This window comes from Periplaneta americana, chromosome 11 (assembly GCF_040183065.1).
Source record: "Periplaneta americana isolate PAMFEO1 chromosome 11, P.americana_PAMFEO1_priV1, whole genome shotgun sequence".
Lineage (NCBI taxonomy): Eukaryota > Metazoa > Arthropoda > Insecta > Blattodea > Blattidae > Periplaneta > Periplaneta americana.
The window spans coordinates 4,858,608-4,880,002 of record NC_091127.1 but is presented as its reverse complement, the minus strand read 5'-3'; the positions used below and the strand labels follow the sequence as shown (position 1 = coordinate 4,880,002).

General features: G+C 31.9%; 1 protein-coding gene across 2 annotated transcripts in view; it reads right to left on the bottom strand.

Annotated features, from left to right (window-relative positions):
- The window catches only part of LOC138708731 (putative ammonium transporter 1), a 107,527-nt gene that overhangs the window by 22,398 nt on the left and 63,734 nt on the right, over positions 1 to 21,395 (bottom strand). The window contains exons 1-4 of one of the 2 annotated variants that reach the window (XM_069838855.1): positions 6,916 to 7,075; positions 3,906 to 4,084; positions 1,852 to 1,941; positions 83 to 310 (exon numbers count right to left, since the gene is read on the bottom strand). In XM_069838855.1, the coding sequence (XP_069694956.1) occupies positions 83 to 310; positions 1,852 to 1,941; positions 3,906 to 4,047 (460 nt within the window). In that variant the 5' untranslated portion in view covers positions 4,048 to 4,084; positions 6,916 to 7,075. Of the gene's footprint in view, positions 1 to 82; positions 311 to 1,851; positions 1,942 to 3,905; positions 4,085 to 6,915; positions 7,076 to 21,395 lie in introns of those variants that run through there. The other variant, XM_069838856.1, reaches the window with a different exon arrangement.

Here is a 21,395-nt window from a genome sequence, read left to right as displayed (position 1 = left end):
TTAGGTGAGAAGAGCGTCCTATTCACTGGGGGTCGTTACTTGCCAGACAGGCAAAGTTGTAAGTGATGAATGCAATACTTGCCTGATATGACGAAGCTGTAAACGATGTAGGCGATATAGTTGCAACGCTCCGCTACGGCGCCCGACACGATGGTGGCAGCAGTGGCAGCGAATATGCACTGGAAGAACCAGTTCGCCATCTTGCCGTAGTCAATTCCAACCCCAGCCCAGTGGGTGTACCCGAAAACAGTGTTGCCGTCTCCGTAAGCCAAGGCAAAGCCGAACAACCAGTACGCCAGAGAGCTGATGACTGAGGGAGAGAACAGCATGTGTTAAGAAACTCTCAATGAAGAACAAAGGTTATGTGCATGGACAGAAAGAGTTGAATTGAGTGTTTTCATAGCCATTTCCATTTAGGTTTAATTTAAAGTATAGACCTGTTTATGTAAGTACACATAAATGTGATTTTAGAATTAAATGCCGGAGATAATATTGTGTGCGATGTGGCGAATAAAACCTTTATTATTATTATTATTATTATTATTATTATTATTATTATTATTAGTACTTACTGGCTTTTAAGGAACCCGGAGGTTCATTGCCGCCCTCACATAAGCCCGCCATTGATCCCTATCCTGAGCAAGATTAATCCAGTCTCTATCATCATATCCCATCTCCTTCAAATCCATTTTAATATTATCCTCCCATCTACGTCTCGGCCTCCCCAAAGGTCTTTTTCCCTCCGGCCTCCCAATTAACACTCTATATGCATTTCTGGATTCGCCCATACGTGCCACATGTCCTGCCCATCTCAAACGTCTGGATTTAATGTTCCTAATTATGTCTGCTGAAGAATACAATGCGTGCAGTTCTGTGTTGTGTAACTTTCTCCATTCTCCTGTAACTTCATACCTCTTAGCTCCAAATATTTTCCTAAGCATCTTATTCTCAAACACCCTTAACCTATGTTCCTCTCTCAAAGTGAGAGTCCAAGTTTCACAACCATACAGAACAACCGGTAATATAACTGTTTTATAAATTCTAACTTTCAGATTTTTTGACAGCAGACTGGATGATAAAAGCTTCTCAACCGAATAATAACACGCATTTCCCATATTTATTCTGCGTTTAATTTCCTCCCGAGTATTATTTATATTTGTTACTGTTGCTCCAAGGTATTTGAATTTTTCCACCTCTTCAAAGGATAAATTTACAATTTTTATATTTCCATTTCGTACAATATTCTGGTCACGAGACATAATCATATACTTTGTCTTTTCGGGATTTACTTCCAAAGCTATCTTTTTACTTGCTTCCAGTAAAATTCCCGTGTTTTCCCTAATCGTTTGTGGATTTTCTCCTAACATATTCACGTCATCCGCATAGACAAGCAGCTGATGTAACCCGTTCAATTCCAAACCCTTTCTGTTATCCTGGACTTTCCTAATGGCATACTCTAGAGCAAAGTTAAAAAATAAAGGTGATAGTGCATCTCCTTGCTTCTCATTATTATTAGTATTATTATTACTATTATTATTATTACTATTATTATTATTATTATTATTATTATTATTATTATTATTATCACTTATGTCCATTGCATTTGAATAAATAAGTAAATAAATAAATAAATAAATAAATAAATAAATAAACAAATACATAAATGAATAAGTAAATAAATAAGTAAACAAATAAATAAGTAAATAAATAAATAAATAAAATAAGTAATTGTTATTAATCCAGAAATTAAATATGTTTATATCAATTGTTGGATTGTAAGTACGGGCTCATTGTTTCATCGTATCTAGTAATAGCAACCAACCAAACATTTGGATGTAGTATCGTACTCACATATATCCATGATGTTCTTCATGATTATGTTGGTTGTGTTCTTGGATCGCACTGCTCCAGCCTCCAGACATGCAAACCCGCACTGCATCACTGAAAACATAATTCGTGTTAATGTTAATGTATCTATTACACAAAATGTTAATAGAAAATAGATTTTAATTATTATAGCGACCTCAAGATTCAGGTGCACATACGAACGTCATTTCGAAACTTAAAAACCTAATAAAAAATAATCATTCACGGCACTTAAAGACAAGTATGTCCGTTAAAATACTGAAACAAATTTTTCATGACTTGCATAGAGCTTTCAGTTCGGCTACCGGCCGGGAACGCGCGCATCAGACAACCTTGCATGACCTGGGTCATTATAAATCCGTAATTTCCTGGATATTTTACTCATATATAATTTTGTTGAATAACAGCGGCACACAATTAAATTTTTATTTTATAATGAGTATTAATCTGTCTTACAGCAGTTGTTGAAAGAGGTGTCCGTCTGTATGCACACACTTCGTACATCTTCTGATAAAATTGTTATTCACACTTAAAAGTTCTACGTATTTGAGTAGTGTTAACAGTTAATGTATAATGTGAGAATTATTCCATACATTCTATATTTTAGTCGACCTGGTTGGCGAGTTGGTATAACACTGGCCTTCTATGCCCAAGGTTGCGGGTTCGATCCTGGGCCAGGTCGATGGCATTTAAGTGTGCTTAAATGCGACAGGCTTATGTCAGTAGATTTACCGGCATGTAAAAGAACTCCTGCGGGACATAATTCCGGCACATCCGGCGACGCTGATATAACCTCTGCAGTTGCGAGCGTCGTTAAATAAACCATAACATTTTTCTATATTTTAGGGCCTTTTAACAACTCCTGCAACATAGGTTAGTACATATTACGAAATAAACAATATATATATATATATATATATTCGTGTATGAAATTAATAATCAAAGTTATATGAGTAAACATATGCTGTAGGCGCCGACCATGCAAGCATGCCTGATGCGCGTGTTCTCGGCCGGAAGTCGAGCTAAACGTTCTGTACTTTATTTTAATAGACTTTAATAATATGGAAATATTAATAACAATCTAGGTCCACATCTGTGGCTCAGCGTTAGAGTGTTTTTCTTCTATGCAGATGGATCAGGTTCGATTCTCGTCCTGGTCGTGTGGAATTTATGGTGGATAAAGTTTACATTACGAGACACTTTTCTCAGTGTAATCACTTTTGTTTCTTTCATATCACCAATCATTTCTAACTCCCTCTTGATTCTGTGTTTCATCTGCAATACTAGAAATCGTCGCTACGTTTCTAAAATCAGCCAGGCCTATGTGTTTTTACAAAGATTTTGCAGATGAAAGAAAAAACATTGTAACTCTTAATTTTCTTGATTTTCCTAGCTATTTTTCCTTATAATTTCATAATTTTTCTTCTAATGATGAAATTATACTGAAAGTAGCTTTGAAATTCAAGGGAACTAAGTGACAATGCTTTCTTCTTTCTCCTGTAAAAAAAAAAAAAAAAAAAAAAAAAAAAAAAAAAAAAAAAAAAACACGTAGTGGATTTTGAAGACGCAGCGACGAAATATAGAACAGAGTGAAGACTTGGGGGTAGTTTGGGTCTTCGTTGCTGATGTAGGATTTAGTTTAGGATCCAGTCCTGGGTTTATCAGGAAGGCCTACTCGTCCTTAGATGCGTTCTGGCTTTGTCAGGGCTGAGGAAGGATTCCTCGTCTGTCAGCTTCGGATTCAGGAATGTCACTCAAACCTCCAGTCTGACTGGAGACAGTCATCGATATATAGGGTGTATTATGGGTCCAAAATATCTCAATTTGTGGGTCCATCCTGACCCCAGCTCTCAAAAAACAAAGCAAAGTCAAACCAAACAATCTTGTGCATCCCTTCATCATTTATGCTTGGATCTGATTTTTACATGTTGAACAATATATATTTTTTCGTCGCTCTTGATCCCGTAATTTATTTTTCACTTGTTAAGTTGTTTTTTTAGATTAATTTGAAAATATCTGTGTTTAAAATGTTCACTTACAACAGACAATGATGCCATTAGACAGCAGAAATACGTCGTCAATGCTGTGTTTCAGGAACTCCATTTCCGTGTTGTTGTCCGTCATACGTAATTGTGAAACATTGTTATGGAGGCCCTGTATTTCCGAACCGTTCGTCGCCATGGTTCACAGATGGCTTCTGACGTTGGAACTAGGGACTCTGTAAATGAACAATGGCAAATTATGTAATTCATTCAATAATACACGAATTTAAACAGTCCACAAAATCTGAGTAATCAAATTCTTATAAATTGGAAGATTTTCAGTCTAAACGAGTATTTGGAATTCTTGCAGTCTCGAGTACACGTTTGCAACATTCCTTAATTCTTTCACTGGCATTGTTATTCACACGCATATGTTCTATTTCCGTAACGTTTGCTATGTATTTCTATTCTTATTGTCTCTAAAATAAAATACCGGAATAAAAGAAAAGAAGTAAGAAAATTTTGCTTTTTGAATCGTACAAAATTGGGCTATACAAGTTGCCTGGAACTAACTGCCTTTACAAACAAATAAATATTGAAGAATTTCTTCTCATATATTATTTTTGTTGTTATTATATTAATAAATATTAACATTTTTGTGCTGTTCTACCACAAGGAGATCAAAAATTAATACAGGTAATTATTTAAGTTGACATAAAATAATTTGAGTTTATATTACATTATTTAAGTTCATATCACATTATTTAAGTTGACATGTAATTATTTAAGTTTATATTACATTATTTAAGTTGACATGCAATTATTTAAGTTTATATTACATTATTTAAGTTTACGTGAAATTATTTAAGTTTATATTACATTATTTAAGTTTACATGAAATTATTTAAGTTTATATGACATTACTTAAGTTGACATTAAATTATTTAAGTTGACATGAAATTATTTAAGTTTATATTACATTATTTCAGTTGACATTAAATTATTTAAGTTGACATGAAATTATTTGAGTTTACTTGAAATTATTTAAGTTGATATTACATTATTTAAGTTGACATGGAGTTATTTAAGATTATATTACATTATTCAAGTTGACATTAAATTATTTAAGTTGATATTACATTATTTAAGTTGACATGGAGTTATTTAAGATTATATTACATTATTCAAGTTGACATTAAATTATTTAAGTTGATATTACATTATTTAAGTTGACATGGAGTTATTTAAGATTATATTACATTATTCAAGTTGACATTAAATTATTTAAGTTGACATGACATTATTTGAGTTTACTTGAAATTATTTAAGTTTATATGACATTATTTATTTACTTACTTTTTATTACTTCAATTAACAAAATACATTAGTCAATAGTTATTAATTTAGTTGAAATATTCAACATAATAGAAGCTTTTTTCAATAAAAAAACTATTTTAGTACAGTTTTAAAATGACAAACCTCACTTACATTCTTAATAGCTTCAGGTAACTTATTATATAATTTCGACCCAATAACATTTGGTGATTTAACCCAACTCTTAATTTATTTATTGGAATGTGAAACGCATTACATTGTGTGGTATTAAGACCATGAAAATTCCCATTCTGGTTAAATACTTCCCTAGTGCAAAATACATAAGTATAGAAATTAAAAAACATATAAACCAGAAAAAGTTAAAATTTAAAAGATATAAAATATTCTTTACACGAAACTGTAAAATGTATTCCAGCCATACACCTTATTATTCTCTTTTGAGATAGAAACGCATCTTGGGTTGAGGTAGACCAGCACCAGAAACAAATGTCATATTTAAGTTAACATTAAATTATTTAAGTTGACATGAAATTATTTAAGTTGACATGAAATTATTTAAGTTGACATGACATTATTTAAGTTGACATGAAATCTGATAAGTTGACTTTCAATTAATTAAATTGTAATTAATTATACTTTTAATTAAGTTGATAAAGATTGAGTTATTAAAATAGGTTTAATTGTGATTTAAGTTGACTTTTAGTTAGACTTTATTAATACTCGGGTTTACTTTTACGTTTGTTTTTTTACTGAGTAGCTGTAGCTATTGTAATGTTATTGCACATGTGTTTAATGGAATTCCCTGTCACAAAGTATTAGGTGCTGCAAGACAATAAACACCTTTAAAAACAGCTTAAAAGATAACCTTCTTAGCATTTCACTCCAATCATACTGACTTAAACTATCACTGTCTACATTGTTACTCCTTCTTTTAGACTTGCATCCTGATAGTGCTGTATTTTCAAAATTGTCTCATAATAATCTCTTTCTATTATCTAACATTATTTGAAATATATTAACATTCTATGTATTTTAGCTTAATTCTGCTACATAGTTTGTATTTCAGTGTTTAATTAATAGTTCATAGTATTTTGTTGTTTAATTCGTGAATAACTATTGTATACATGTAGCTCTTATCTAAATCAAATTGTTGAATTCTTTGTAAGTTGATAGATATGTATGTATACTTTTTGCTGGTTGAGTGGAAGAGAAGGCCTTACGGCCTTAACTCTGCCAGCTAAAATAAATCATTATTATTATTATTATTATTATTATTATTATTATTATTATTATTATTATTATTATTATTATTATTATTATTATTTTATATGTTCACTGCCACCGTGAATATACCTGATTGCAGTTTGAGTAAACACATATATACAAAATCTAATTGAAATTAATGTACCTTTTAAATAATAATATCCATAAATACAACCTACAAAAATCGTCAAACCCGTGGAATTACTTGAAAAAATGAAACGATCTTTGAAAATTCATGGATTTATATTATAATGCTTTTAACAATTTCCACAACATTCCAGTATTAAATGCACTGAATTTTAAACACCTGATTCTACATTTTAAATAATTTATATCCCATATCTGCTGTAAGTTATTACAGTATTTCTCGAAAATGATAGTACGCCATTAATCAACTATGTAATTGGCACAATGAAAATAAGTCCGTAAGGACAAGAGCCAGAAATAAACAAAACTAGTAGACCGGTACCTTCTCTCAGTGGTCTTGATGGCGAAGCTGAGGTCCTGCAGTCGAGTGCGATGTCATGCTGTGTGTGAGACCCATATATATGCTTCCCTCGGAGTTATTATTATTCCTTTTTATTTACCTAGGCCTCGCGTCGAAAAAGGCGGCGTCAAGTTGTTTTGATGACTTGTTGATCTGAACGTTTTGTGTACTTTTGGAGCTAATTGCGAGGTGAGAAATGGCGGCCACTATCACGACGCCACTCGGGCGCCACGAAGCTCTGCTACAGCCTGTTTCACGTATTCCGCTCCTAATAATGGTAATTAAGTATTAACGTTGCTTTCCGACTACAGGGACAGCTGAAAACAATGACGTGAGAGTAAAGCGATACTGAGTCAACGGGGTGATGAACTGGACAACAGAAACAAATGCGCAGAGGAATATTGAATTGTTCAACAGTAGTTTGACATTTGGTAAAGTAGCCACGTTCAATTAGTAGGCTAGCTGTGTCAAAGAGGATGGAAGCTTTGTAGTTTCATTAATTTTAATTATGTCGCTGTCCATTGTCGTCAAGTCTTTTGAAGGCCGCTCCAATACTCCACGCGGAGTGTATAAACCAGAGTTGCAAATTTTAGCAGTTTGTCTTGTTCTAGTTCACAGTGAAAATTAATTATATTACAGTTCAGTGTATAATAAAAATGTGAAGGCCGTGGGAAGCGAGTGAAGTGTCGGAACCGATACCCATGAACGTCAATAACGACGATGGTACTAATAATAATAATAATAATAATAATAATAATAATAATAATAATAATAATAAATCAGAGTTAAATAACAATTCAAATTCAAAAGATAGACCAAAATTATGTAAGCAGTGTCAAACGTTTGTGTGAAATGCTCACACGTATGTTCTGAAAAACAATTTAGGTCAAGGAAAAATTTTGGAGACTCTAAAATTCTTAAATTAAATAGAAATACTGTAAGTAAAATTGTAAAAAAGGGACCTAAGACACCTAAAAAGCGTGGACACAAAGTCACAAAATTTAATAAAGTAAATGGTTTTACGTGTGATTACATTCGCCGTGAAATATATAGTTCTTACAATAAGGGCCAATCCTTAACAGTAAAAGAATTATTACAAAAAGTCAAACTTTCCGGTTTTCCTTATGGAGAAAATTTTAAAATAAATAATCTAAATAATATAAATAATCTTCAAATTAACTCATGCTTTGAGCAATTAAGCCTAGCCCATATCCATGTTATATTAATACATAGCAGCAACAAACAAGACGTGACAACGTCGCATTTTCATTTTATTGTCGGTGCATGCAATAAAGACCTACAAATCTTAAAAGGAATGCCGCTGCCTAATAATTAAACGAGGCAACTTTATCACCTACTTTTTGAAACTAATTACAGACTGTCCATAATCGTACCTATTTTTAAGAAGGGAGACAAGACTAACTGTAGTAACTTTCGAGGAATATCACTTTTGTTGATGTACAAAATTTTGTCGAATATCCTTTTGAAAAGATTAACTCCAAATGTAGATGAAATTATTGGGGATCATCATTGTGGTTTCAGGCGTAATAGATCGACTATTGATCAGATTTTTTGTATTCGACAGATATTGGAGAAAAGAATGGGAGTATAAGTGTATAGTACATCAGTTATTCATAGATTTCAAAAAGGCGTATGACTCGGTTAAGAGAGAAGTTTTATATAATATTCTTATTGAATTTGGTATTCCCAAGAAACTAGTTCGATTAATTAAAATGTGTCTTAGTGAAACTTAGAGCAGAGTCCGTATAGGCCAGATTCTGATGCTTTTCCAATTCACTGCGGGCTAAAGCAAGGAGATGCACTATCACCTTTACTTTTTAACTTCGCTCTAGAATATGCCATTAGGAAAGTTCAGGATAACACAGAGGGTTTGGAATTGAACGGGTTGCATCAGCTGCTTGCCTATGCGGATGACGTGAATATGTTAGGAGAAAATCCACAAACGATTAGGGAACACGCTGAAATTCTACTTGAAGCAAGTAAAGCGATAGGGTTGGAAGTAAATCCCGAAAAGACTAAGTATATGATTATGTCTCGTGACCAGGATATAGTACGAAATGGAACTATAAAAATTGGAGATTTATCTTTCGAAGAGGTGGAAAAATTCAAATATCTTGGAGCAACAGTAACAAATATAAATGACACTCGGGAAGAAATTAAATGCTGAATAAATATGGGAAATGCCTATTATTATTCGGTTGAGAAGCTTTTGTCATCTAGTCTGCTGTCAAAAAATCTGAAAGTTAGTATTTATAAAACAGTTATATTACCGGCTGCTCTGTATGGTTGTGAAACTTGGACTCTCACTCTGAGAGAGGAACAGAGATTAAGGGTTTTTGAGAATAAGATTCTTAGGAAAATATTTGGGGCTAAGAGGGATGAAGTTACAGGAGAATGGAGAAAGTTACACAACGGAGAGCTTCACGCATTGTATTCTTCACCTGACATAATTAGGAACATGAAATCCAGACGTTTGAGATGGGCAGGGCATGTAGCACGTATGGGCGAATCCAGAAATGCATATAGAGTGTGAGTTGGGAGGCCGGAGGGCAAAAGACCTTTGGGGAGGCCGAGACGTAGATGGGAAGATAATATTAAAATGGATTTGAGGGAGGTGGGATATGATGGTAGAGACTGGATTAATCTTGCTCAGGGTAGGGACCGATGGCTGGCTTATGTGAGGGCGGCAATGAACCTCCGAGTCTCTTAAAAGCCAGTAAGTAAGTAAGTAAGTAAGTAATTACAGACTGTATTGTCTCATTCAAGACCTGGAAGGCTCGCCAGCTCTTATGGCCCTTATGCTTGGTTAGTCAAGATAACATGTTCCGAAGAGTCACATAAGTTAAATATGTACCTGAAAGAATCCATTTTCTTTCACATCCTATAGTAATTACAATGAAATCTGTGAAAATTTATATTTTTTTCAACTGCAAATAATTTCATACCATCTAATGGGATTGACCCTCAAACTTCTATGATTAGAAACCATCAGCTAATTGGCAGACGCATTTTTGGCCGAAGATGGCTTCATACGAATACTATCCTGTGAAACTGAATAAAACAATCATCCCGTTTGGCTGTACAGTAAAAAATCTCGCAGTGCATTTGGAATCTAATCTCAATTGGGATACGCATATTAAATATACATGTAAGAAGGCATTCTCTATTCTCCATTCACTAAAAAGATTGTATCATTATCCATCTAAATTAAAACAGACGCTGGTACCTCACTTCGATTATTGCGACGTTTTGTTCAGTGATCTCAGGATTGATTCCGCTCAGAAACTACAGCGTGTTCATAACGCGTGTATTCACTTCATTTGTAATGTTCGATACTATGATCATATCTCACCTTCTTTCTAGAAGTTATGGCTTATGTTACATGAGAGGAGAAATCTCCACTCACTTTCTCTCCTATAACGAATTATGCACACTTCATCCCCCTCTTATTTATTCGCTCGTTTTCATACTCTCTCTCGCTATCATAATATTAATACTCGATCACAACGCGATAACACGCTAGAAATTCCACTTCACACATCATCTCTGTATTCGTCATCTTTCACTGTTGCTATCTCTCGTCACTGGAACTCTCTGCCGCCTGAAATCAAGGGCTGCCGAACATTGAAATCTTTCAAATCCAAGTTAGAAAATTATCTTATGACGAGTTGCCAAACTAACTTACTATTATGACAAGTGTTGTATTACTGTACATGTTTCACATTTGTTTATGTTCTAGTGATATTTAACTTATTTTATCTTTTTGTTTTCATATTTTCCGATAATGGTATATCTATAATGTGATAAGTTGAGCTACATATAATCATAATTTTCCTTACTGTGTGTACCTAAAAATATTGTATTCATTGTATGCTTTATACTGCACTATTTTATTACTACTACTACTACTACTACTACTACTACTACTACTACTGCTACTGCCCAGAAGGTGAAGTTTTGTAATTGTAAAAGGAATATATCTGACTGAAATGGTAGGCCCGACATGTATGGCTTAAGTATATACATGTAATTACTTTATCACAAGTTTCCCTGACATATTTCTTTGTATATTGTAATCTTTTGTAATATTACTTTGATAGGTAATTAAAATTGAAAAATAAAAAAATCCTAACCCAGTAATAACGTTCGAAATCGTTCAACGATCCATGCCCTTGTGAATAAATTCCGCAAGGAACATAGAAGGCGAGAAAATATTTGGATGACAATTGAACATCGCTTGAAAAAATTCCATACAAAATCGTTTCCTAGGAAACAGGCATATGTGGAAGTTCTCTGTGAATTGCTAAGAAGATATTGAAGTTAAAGAATTATAAATTTACAGTGTTGCAAGATATACGACCCGTTGATCCAGCATGAGTTTTGTGAGTAGGCTAAATGGAGTGCATAACAGCGAAATTTACCGCAATCTCATTCTGCTTTCGGACGGGGCTTAGTTTATTCTCGATTCCCCAATATAATCCTTGGGGAACTCTAAAAGATAAAGCGTACAAAAATGATCCAGATAGCCTGGAAAAACTGAAAACAAGAATCCGGAGAACATTGCCTCTTTCTCAACGGGAAGTGTAGGATGTGACGCGTTAATGAGTAAACGCTGTTTTCAACTGTTTATATTAATAGCTGGCTGCGAAAGCGGAGGCTGTTAGCGGTTAGAATGCCGCATTACGATTTCACTGCTATCTACATATTCACCCGGAATGTCGCTCACTTAAGAGTGGCTTACAGAAGGTCTGAACCACTGAGTTAAGGAACTGGTCTCCTGGTTCGAGGCTGAGTTTGAATCCTACTGGTGCTCATTACCTGCTTAGGTTTAACAAAGGTTTCCGCAAACTATAAGGCGAATGATTTATTAATTTACTTATTTACTTACTTAGTTACTTACTTATTTGCTTATTTACTTAGTTACTTAGTTAGTTACTTACTTAATTAGTTACTTACTTATTTATTTAATTATTTATTTATTTACTTAGTTATTTACTTTATTAGTTACTTACTTAGTTACCTATTTATTATTTATTTATTTACTTACTTATTTACTTAGTTACTTACTTATTTATTTACTTAGTTACTTAATTAGTTACTTATTGAGTTATTTATTTATTTACTTATTTACTTACTTAATTAGTTACTTATTTATTTATTTACTTATTTACTTAATTAGTTACTTAGTTACTTACTAAGTTATTTATTTATTTACTTATTTACTTAGTTAGTTAGTTACTTATTGAGTTACTTATTTATTTATTTACTTATTTACTTACTTAGTTACTTAATTACTTATTTATTTATCTATTTATTTACTTATTTACTTAGTTACTTACTTAGTTACCTATTTATTTATTTATTTACTTACTTACTTATTTACTTAGTTACTTACTTACTTATTTATTTATTTATTTACTTACTTACTTAATTAGTTACTTAGTTATTTACTCAGTTACTTATTTATTTACTTATTTACTTACTTAGTTACCTATTTATTTATTTATTTACTTACTTATTTACTTAGTTACTTACTTATTTATTTACTTAGTTACTTACTCAGTTACTTATTTATTTACTTATTTACTTACTTAGTTGCTTATTTGTTTATTTACGTATTCACTTACTGAGTTACTTATTTATTTATTTATTTACTTATTTACTTAATTAGTTACTTACTTACTTAGTTACTTATTTATTTACTTATTTACTTAGTTACTTAATTAGTTACTTAGTTACTTGTGAGTTATTTATTTACTTATTTACTTACTTAGTTATTTATTTACTTATTCACTTACTGAGTTACTTATTTATTTATTTACTTATTTATTTAATAGTTACTTACTTACTTACTTAGTTACTTATTTATTTACTTAGTTACTTAATTAGTTACCTAGTTACTTACTGAGTTATTTATTTACTTATTTAGTTACTTATTTATTTATTTACTTATTCACTTACTGAGTTACTTATTTATTTATTTACTTATTCACTTACTGAGTTACTTATTTATTTACTTAGTTAATTAGTTACTTAGTTACTTACTGAGTTACTTATTCATTTATTTATTTACTTATTTACTCAGTTACTTACTTATTTAATTATTTACTTGCTTACTTAATTACTTACTTATTTAGTTACTTACTTACTTAATTACTTATTTAGTTATTTATTTATTTACTTAATTATTTACTTACTTACTTAGTTACTTATTTAGTTACTTACTTAATTACTTATTTACTTATTTATTTAGTTACTTATTTCGTTACTTACTTATTTAGTTACTTACTTACTTAATTACTTATTTATTTATTTATTTATTTATTTATTTACTTATTTATTTATTTATTTATTTATTCATTTATTTAGTTACTTAATTATTTACTTAGTTACTTAATTAGTTACTTAGTTGCTTATTTATTTATTTATTTATTTATTTATTTATTTACTTATTTATTTACTTATTTACTTAGTTACTTAGATACTCAGTTACTTACTTACTTACTTACTGAGTTACGTATTTATTTATTTACTTATTTACTTAGTTACTTACTTAGCTACTTATTTATTTACTTAATTATTTATTTATTTATTCTGGTGTGATTAAGGCCATCAGGCCTTCTCTTCCACACCACCGGAAATACAAATATAATAATAGAAATAAACAGAAAATCACACTATAAACAAAGTAAAGCCACACAAAAATATACACAGGTTGCAGTCACACAAACTTTAGATGAGTCATTAAGTTTCGTAATTAATTATATCCTAAGTCATGACTAACAATTCCAAAATACCAATCACAATAGGAAGCAGACAACTAGACTACGTGACTGAATACATCTACCTCGACCAACTAATGTTCCTTCATAACAGACGACAGAACGAGATTTTTTTAATCATTAATTAGATTTGTATAACGTAAAATAAACTTTTCTTGCAGTCTGTGTTCACAGAATATTTAATTGAAATTAAATCGAGAGTTTAAAATGATATTTTTAATTTTGTTCGTTACCTTAAAGCATACATGGGCACAATTTTCGGTTACGTAAGGCACTCGATTTGAAATAGTTTGTTTACTAGGAGAGGAGACTGGAGAGTAGGATGGGAAATATAAACTGCTGTGACCTGCGTCACCTTATCGTAATCGCTAAGGCGGTCAGTGGCGAATTATTAGGAAAGCGCTTGGTTAACGTGAGAGACTCGAAAACTTTTATTCAATTTGGCAAATTAACCCGGCAGCTTTAATCATAAACCTCTTTACTATTTCTCCATCATTGAATTGATTTAAATCACAGGCGAGAAATTGCGTAACTAGCCAATAATATTCCATCACGTTGTCTACGTTTATTTTCTTGAATATTCTGGCGTTTATCAAGGTTACTTAATAGATTTGCACGTTCTCGACCTAAAATAATTTCAGAAAATCATATTTCGTTTTCTACGCACATTTGATGTTTTTTTTATAAATTTCTTTTGGAAATTATACGTAAAAACAGTATTTAATTCCTCGTACTTTTTAATGCAGCGTGTTTAAGGTATAATGTCGTATGTAATATACTATGCAAATGTTAAGATCATAAATTTTCTTCGGAATAGCACAAAGAAAAACATTTAATTTGTCTTACCTTCTAATTCAGCATGTTCTTTATGACATAAGGAGTAATGTCGTTGTATATTAAATTTATTAATGCCTAATAGGATTTTCGAGCATAACATACATCGTATGTTCTCCCCTTCTAAACAGCAAAAACACTCTTCCTCCCATTTCTCATGAAATAATCGTTTTCTAACGCGTGCACACTGCTTTGATAATGCCATTATGCCACCACTGATATTGCTTATGAAACTGATATAGAACCTGCCCACGCCTAGGAGCTACGTGAGGGAGGAACGGAGACTGTGAAGATGATGTCACTCAGAGCGATAAGCTCTGTGAAGGTCAGTGAGGCACAAATTCTCAAGTGACGCACGATGACCATCTCTGCCTTAAAGTAAAATAAGGCAATAAACAATTCGTATTTTTATATTTTCCTTTAGAGTTTTAAATGTTTTAAAATTTTGTTTTCATAACGTGACATAATCATAATGTTTGTTTACGTTCTCTAGAATATTCAATTTATTTTGAAATAAGCGTTTCTCATTGCCTGCGTTTTCTGGACATTTAATTAAAATTGGGTTGTAGAGTTTATTTTAAATTTTCCAAGATGTTATTTAACGTGAAATGAGCAGTGTTCATTCTCCGCTCTCTACCACAGATTAAGCAAAAAATTAAACGGTATATCATGTGTATTTTTTCTTACGAGTTTAAAAACAATGTACATGGCAATGACCTTCAACTTCCCTGTTCATAACAAGCCAGGTGAACGGGTTCTTCAGAGCAACACAGTCTTATGTGCACTTCCTGCTGATTACAAACGTTGCACCATCTCGTAGCTGATGTAGGCTTATTTTAAAATGCACATTTGTGGAAAACTATTCAAAATATAGCAAAATGGTTTTTTACTTTTTTGTTGCACTTTACTAATGGAAACATTCATCAGAATTAATGACGTAACTTACGGTTCTCCTGATGTATAGTCGGTTTCTTGATAAAAGTGGCCAAGTCCAAAATGCAAATTTGTTGGGTAAAGGCATTTAAAGGTTTAATGATCCATCCGAAAATAACTGTACTTCTTTAGATGTTAGTAAGTGTGCAATACTATTACTTTTTAATATAGAATTATGTCTTAAATTTTCGGATTTGTATTATATGTATTTCTCGTGTTAAATTTTACATATTCCGAAGTGGTATAGTGTTAAAAGTTCTGTAATCAAGATTATCTTAAATTTTCATAATGATTGGAAGTCTTCAATGTGACTCGGTCACATTTATCAAGAAACCGACGATAGGCTATATCTATTACAGAAACATCCTCTGTATCCATAATGGCTTGGTTGATCTTAATTTTACAGAGTATAGTAATGTGTTTATTTATCTTCAAAAGCGCAAAATATATACAGACGTGGACAAATTATTATCAAAATTGACGATTTTTATGATAATTCTGTTTACAAAATTTTACTTTTCAATTTAGACTACAGTTGATAATTTTGCATATTTCCATCATTATAGTAGACAGAAATATGCAAAAATGTCAACTATAGTTTAAATTGAAGAGCCAAATTTTGTGAAAATACATAATAAAAATCTTTAATTTTGCTAAAATTTTATAAATATGCAAAAATGTCAATTGCAGTCAAAATTGAAGAGTCAAATTTTGTAAAAATATGAAATAAAAATCTTCAGTTTTGCTAATAATTTGGAAATATCCAAAATGTGAACTGTAGTCCAAATTGAAGAGTTGAATTTGGTAAAAATATATAATAAAAATCTTCAGCTTTGCTAATAATTTGTAAATATGCAAAAATATCAAATGTAGTCCAAATTGCAGAGTCAAATTTTCTAAAAATATACAATACAAATCTTCAATTTTACTAATAATTTGGAAATACGCAAAAATGTCAACTAGTCTGAATTGAAGAATCATATTTTGTAAAAATATACAATGCAAATCTTCAATTTTACTAATAATTTGGAAATACGCAAAAATGTCAACTAGTCTGAATTGAAGAATCATATTTTGTAAAAATATACAATACAAATCTTCAATTTTACTAATAATTTGGAAATACGCAAAAATGTCAACTAGTCTGAATTGAAGAATCATATTTTGTAAAAATATACAATACAAATCTTCAATTTTACTAATAATTTGGAAATACGCAAAAATGTCAACTAGTCTGAATTGAAGAATCATATTTTGTAAAAATATACAATACAAATCTTCAATTTTACTAATAATTTGGAAATACGCAAAAATGTCAACTAGTCTGAATTGAAGAATCATATTTTGTAAAAATATACAATACAAATCTTCAATTTTACTAATAATTTGGAAATACGCAAAAATGTCAACTAGTCTGAATTGAAGAATCATATTTTGTAAAAATATATAATACAAATCTTCAATTTGGTAATAATTTGTCCACGTCTGTACATCTGACAGTAGTTTTTAGTTTGGGTATATTCTGTAGATATTATTTACTTCTTACAGAAAAGTAATGTCTTCTTGTTCAACTTATGAAGATTTATGTTTTTTTGGTCGAAATCAACACTTTTGGTGTGATGAATTTCTCGATTGAAGGTGTAATTTTGCAAATAATAACTAAAATGATGGAACCGACTTCCAGAAAATTATCATTCTATGTTATTTCTTGAAATAAAAACACATTAATTTTAGTGAAAGGGAATTTATGTTCATAATTCCCATTTCGATTTACTTCCAAACACTCTGTATAAAAATATATACGCGGTATTCAATAATAATAAAGAGTGTAAATAGTAAAGGTGCTAAGTTCACAAATTGTGAAAATTGAGTTATTGCTGTAGAAATACTGCAGTATATTATCATGTGAGACCAATTTCCCTGCAAAGGAGCTAGGTTCAACACACATTATTAGCAGTTCTTAGAGCTACTCGAAGATTGCAGTGGTGTTATATCTAGTCCTCAGGATGAAGGAGCTGTTAAAGTTCGTGACACTTTTAATGACATAGAAATGTGGAAATCTGTCAGAGTACTAAAAAAAGGAAAAAAATGCTTGAAGATAGAAGCAAAGTCGATCTTGTTCCTTGAAATGTGGTTCAGATAGATTGAGTATTGAGAAAAAAAAAAGATCTGTTGCTATGGTATCATATCTCAAAGAAGAACATATTAGGTGTACCTCAATGATATTAGGTTGCTAAGGGTGATAAGAGTATAACAAATTGCAACATAACACCTTTCTTCAGAAAGAGTATAGTGAACATAACACTTCTTTGACTATATCTCAATTTTGTTTCTTTTACATGTATTATAACACAATATTTTGTTTCTAATTATGACAATACAGTTCAGTAATATCTCTTCTTGGTATTTTGTACAATGTTTGTGTTTTCAGATCATATATACACATAATACAACATTTTTCTTTCGTATTACAGTGTTATTTCCGATTTCTGATTACGAATTTGAATGACGTCATGTGCGTCAGCAATCACACAGACAGCTGAATTGCGGCGAGAGGTGACAGACCAGTAGTGAGTGATTTCATAATCAGAGTGCACGGTGTATCACAGTAGCAATGCCCAAGAAGATCGAGCCTTTTTGGGAGGGGTACATAACAACTCTTTCTGATGCCAAGTACAGTTACGTGAAAATCATAGGAGCCTGCAAGAAACGTGGTTTCGTTATTTCAAAGAAAGACATCTTTTGTGTACCTAATAAGACTGACAAAGCTCGGATGGGATTAATTCTAGAGTGGAAAAAGCAAGCAAATTCACCCACCGTCACAAGTCGCCGTACCCCACGAGATGATACAAATTAATTCCATTCGATCTTTACCAATCTTATTAAGTACATAGAAGATGCCTTTCTTGGAAATAACGAAACTTCGTTTATTGCAGGTTTCTTTTTATTTTCTGTACTTGGCATCGGAAAGGGTTATTATGTACCCTTCCCTAAAAGACTCGATTTTCATGGGAATTTCTGCTGTGAGTCGCCGTGCACTCTATGAGATCACTCATTACTGGGCTGTCACCTCGCGCCACAGTTCAGATGTTGTATGACTCTTGACGCACATGATGTCATTCAAATTTGTTATCAGAGATCGGAAACAACCCTGTACTTTCTACTCTTCAGTTAGCAGAAGTTCCCATATGCAGTGAGTGAGTGAGTGAGAAACTGCGAAAACACTTTTTCGCTGTAAAATATCTTCTTCGATACTCTGAAATAATTTTTACAGCATCCTAATATTTCTCTTTGTGTAATCATAAAATTTCCATCTGATGCTTTTCCAATTCACTGCGGGCTAAAGCAGGGAGATGCACTATCACCTTTACTTTTTAACTTCGCTCTAGAATATGCCATTAGGAAAGTTCAGGGTAACAGAGAGGGTTTGGAATTGAACGGGTTACATCAGCTGCTTGTCTATGCGGATGACGTGAATATGTAAGGAGAAAATCCACAAAGGATTAGGGAAAACGCGGAAATTCTACTAGAAGCAAGTAAAACGATAGGGTTGGAAGTAAATCCCGAAAAGACTAAGTATATGATTATGTCTCGTGACGGGAATATTGTACGAAATTGAAATATAAAAATTGGAGATTTATCCTTCGAAGAGGTGGAAAAATTCAAATATTTTGGAGCAACAGTAACAAATATAAATGACACTCGGGAGGAAATTAAACGCAGAATAAATATGAGAAATGCGTGTTATTATTCGGTTGAGAAGCTTTTGTCATCTAGTCTGCTGTCAAAAAATCTGGAAGTTAGAAGTTATAAAACAGTTATATTACCGGTTGTTCTGTATGGTTGTGAACCTTGGACTCTCACTTTGAGAGAGGAACATACGTTAAGGGTGTTTGAGAATAAGGTGCTTAGGAAAATATTTGGGGCTAAGCGGGATGAAGTTACAGGAGAATGGAGAAAGTTACACAACACAGAACTGCACGCATTGTATTCTTCACCTGACATAATTAGGAACATTAAATCCAGACGTTTGAGATGGGCAGGGCATGTAGCACGTATGGGCGAATCCAGAAATGCATATAGAGTGTTAATTGGGAGACCGGAGGGGAAAAAACCTTTAGGGAGGCCGGGACGTAGATGGGAAGATAATATTAAAATGGATTTGAGGGAGGTGTGATATGATGATAGAGACTGGATAAATCTTGCTCAGGATAGGGACCAATGGCGGACTTATGTGAGGAGGGCGATGAACCTGCGGGTTCCTTAAAAGCCAGTAAGTAAATAAGTAAGTAAGTAATCATAAAATAGAATCAGTTTTTTGAATATCCTGCTTTTTTCGCGTTTATTATGAAGCTTATGGGGGGAAAAAGAAATATATGAAATACGTATTATTAATTTATCTCAGTATTACTTCGTCCGTTTGTGTGTGTGTACGTATAATCCGCGGACACAAAAATGTGACCTTCTCATAGAAAATCATATCTCATTGTGTGCTAGCAGACTGTTAACCTCGTGGAACGTGCCTCGCTTTGGACTTGTTTATGCCATCTCCACTTCGAATCATTTTGTTTTTCCTTTCGTTGAAATGTTAAATTGTTTACAGATGTAAAAATAAATCAGCTTCTATTTCCAGTCTCCATTACAGTGACACTTGATACTGTCGTCAAATTGTCCTTCGCTTTGTTCTCTTGTTTGATATTGACGGAAAGAATTTTCCCTCCTGATGAATGGAATAGCTTCCACAAACGCTGTAGTTTGCTGACGTCCATTTTAAGGTAATGTTCACATCTCAGCGTAAATTGTAGCATAATGTGACTAGCACACACACGTTAAAAATATCTTTTATAAACCTCATTTAACATACATTACTGGCATGTTTGTTACAAAAGCGTATTTATATCTCTGACTGCAATGTAGCGATCCTGGAGCAGGAATATGTCCGATGAATGACGAAAACTTAACTCCAAATAGAAAAGAACAAATATGAAAGTGAAATTTATACTTTTCTTTATTGTATAATCTTCAAGTATAATAAAACTGTTATTTATTTTGTCTCTTTTTCATATAAAAATGCTTAATATCCTCTATATCTAATCGGAATCAAGGAACGTTGCCACACCAGGAATTGAAACTCGATAACTTCAATATAATATGTTAAAATACTTCATAAAAATAAAGAAAGAATGAATATTTCATAATGAGCAAAACATATCAAATGTTTCTTCTAGGATAAGTAAAACTGAATTTTCTCCTTACTTTATAGATCTATTTGGATATGTATGAAATATAAAGGCTTTAAAATAAAAGAGTTGTCATTTATTGTTGAAATATTTTGTAAATTCAAACAATAAGATGGGGTTGTGATTTCAGTATGTCCTCCCTCATGCCAGTACCTCTGCTAAAGAATAATAAATGTCTTAATAAACCCCTTGATTATTCTCCAGAATCGTTGTATTTTGAATTTAAAGTATTTGATATCCAACAAATTTATAACAATGTCGTATTGAATTTCGTACTCAAAAACCGAAATATTTTAAATTTATATTCACATAAATATAAAACTAAAAGATCAGACAACATATGCTTGACAGAACATAAATGTACCACAACTGTAGCTTATAATCACTGTACCAACTTCGGTCCAAGGTTTTATAACAAGATAACAGCTAAATTTCCAAACATTCAATTTGCTAATGCTCCTTATTTAAGAAAAATCAATTAAAAATTATTGTTTAGGGAGAAAATTGAAAGTTTTAATTATTGTAATATCTGTGTTTTTCTTTTCATCTTTTTACTTTTTATTCTGCTGATTAACAAAATACTTGTCTTAAAATTTTGTTGAATGCACACTGAGCACGAGTATGTATTCTTTCTGAGGGTACTAGCAATAAT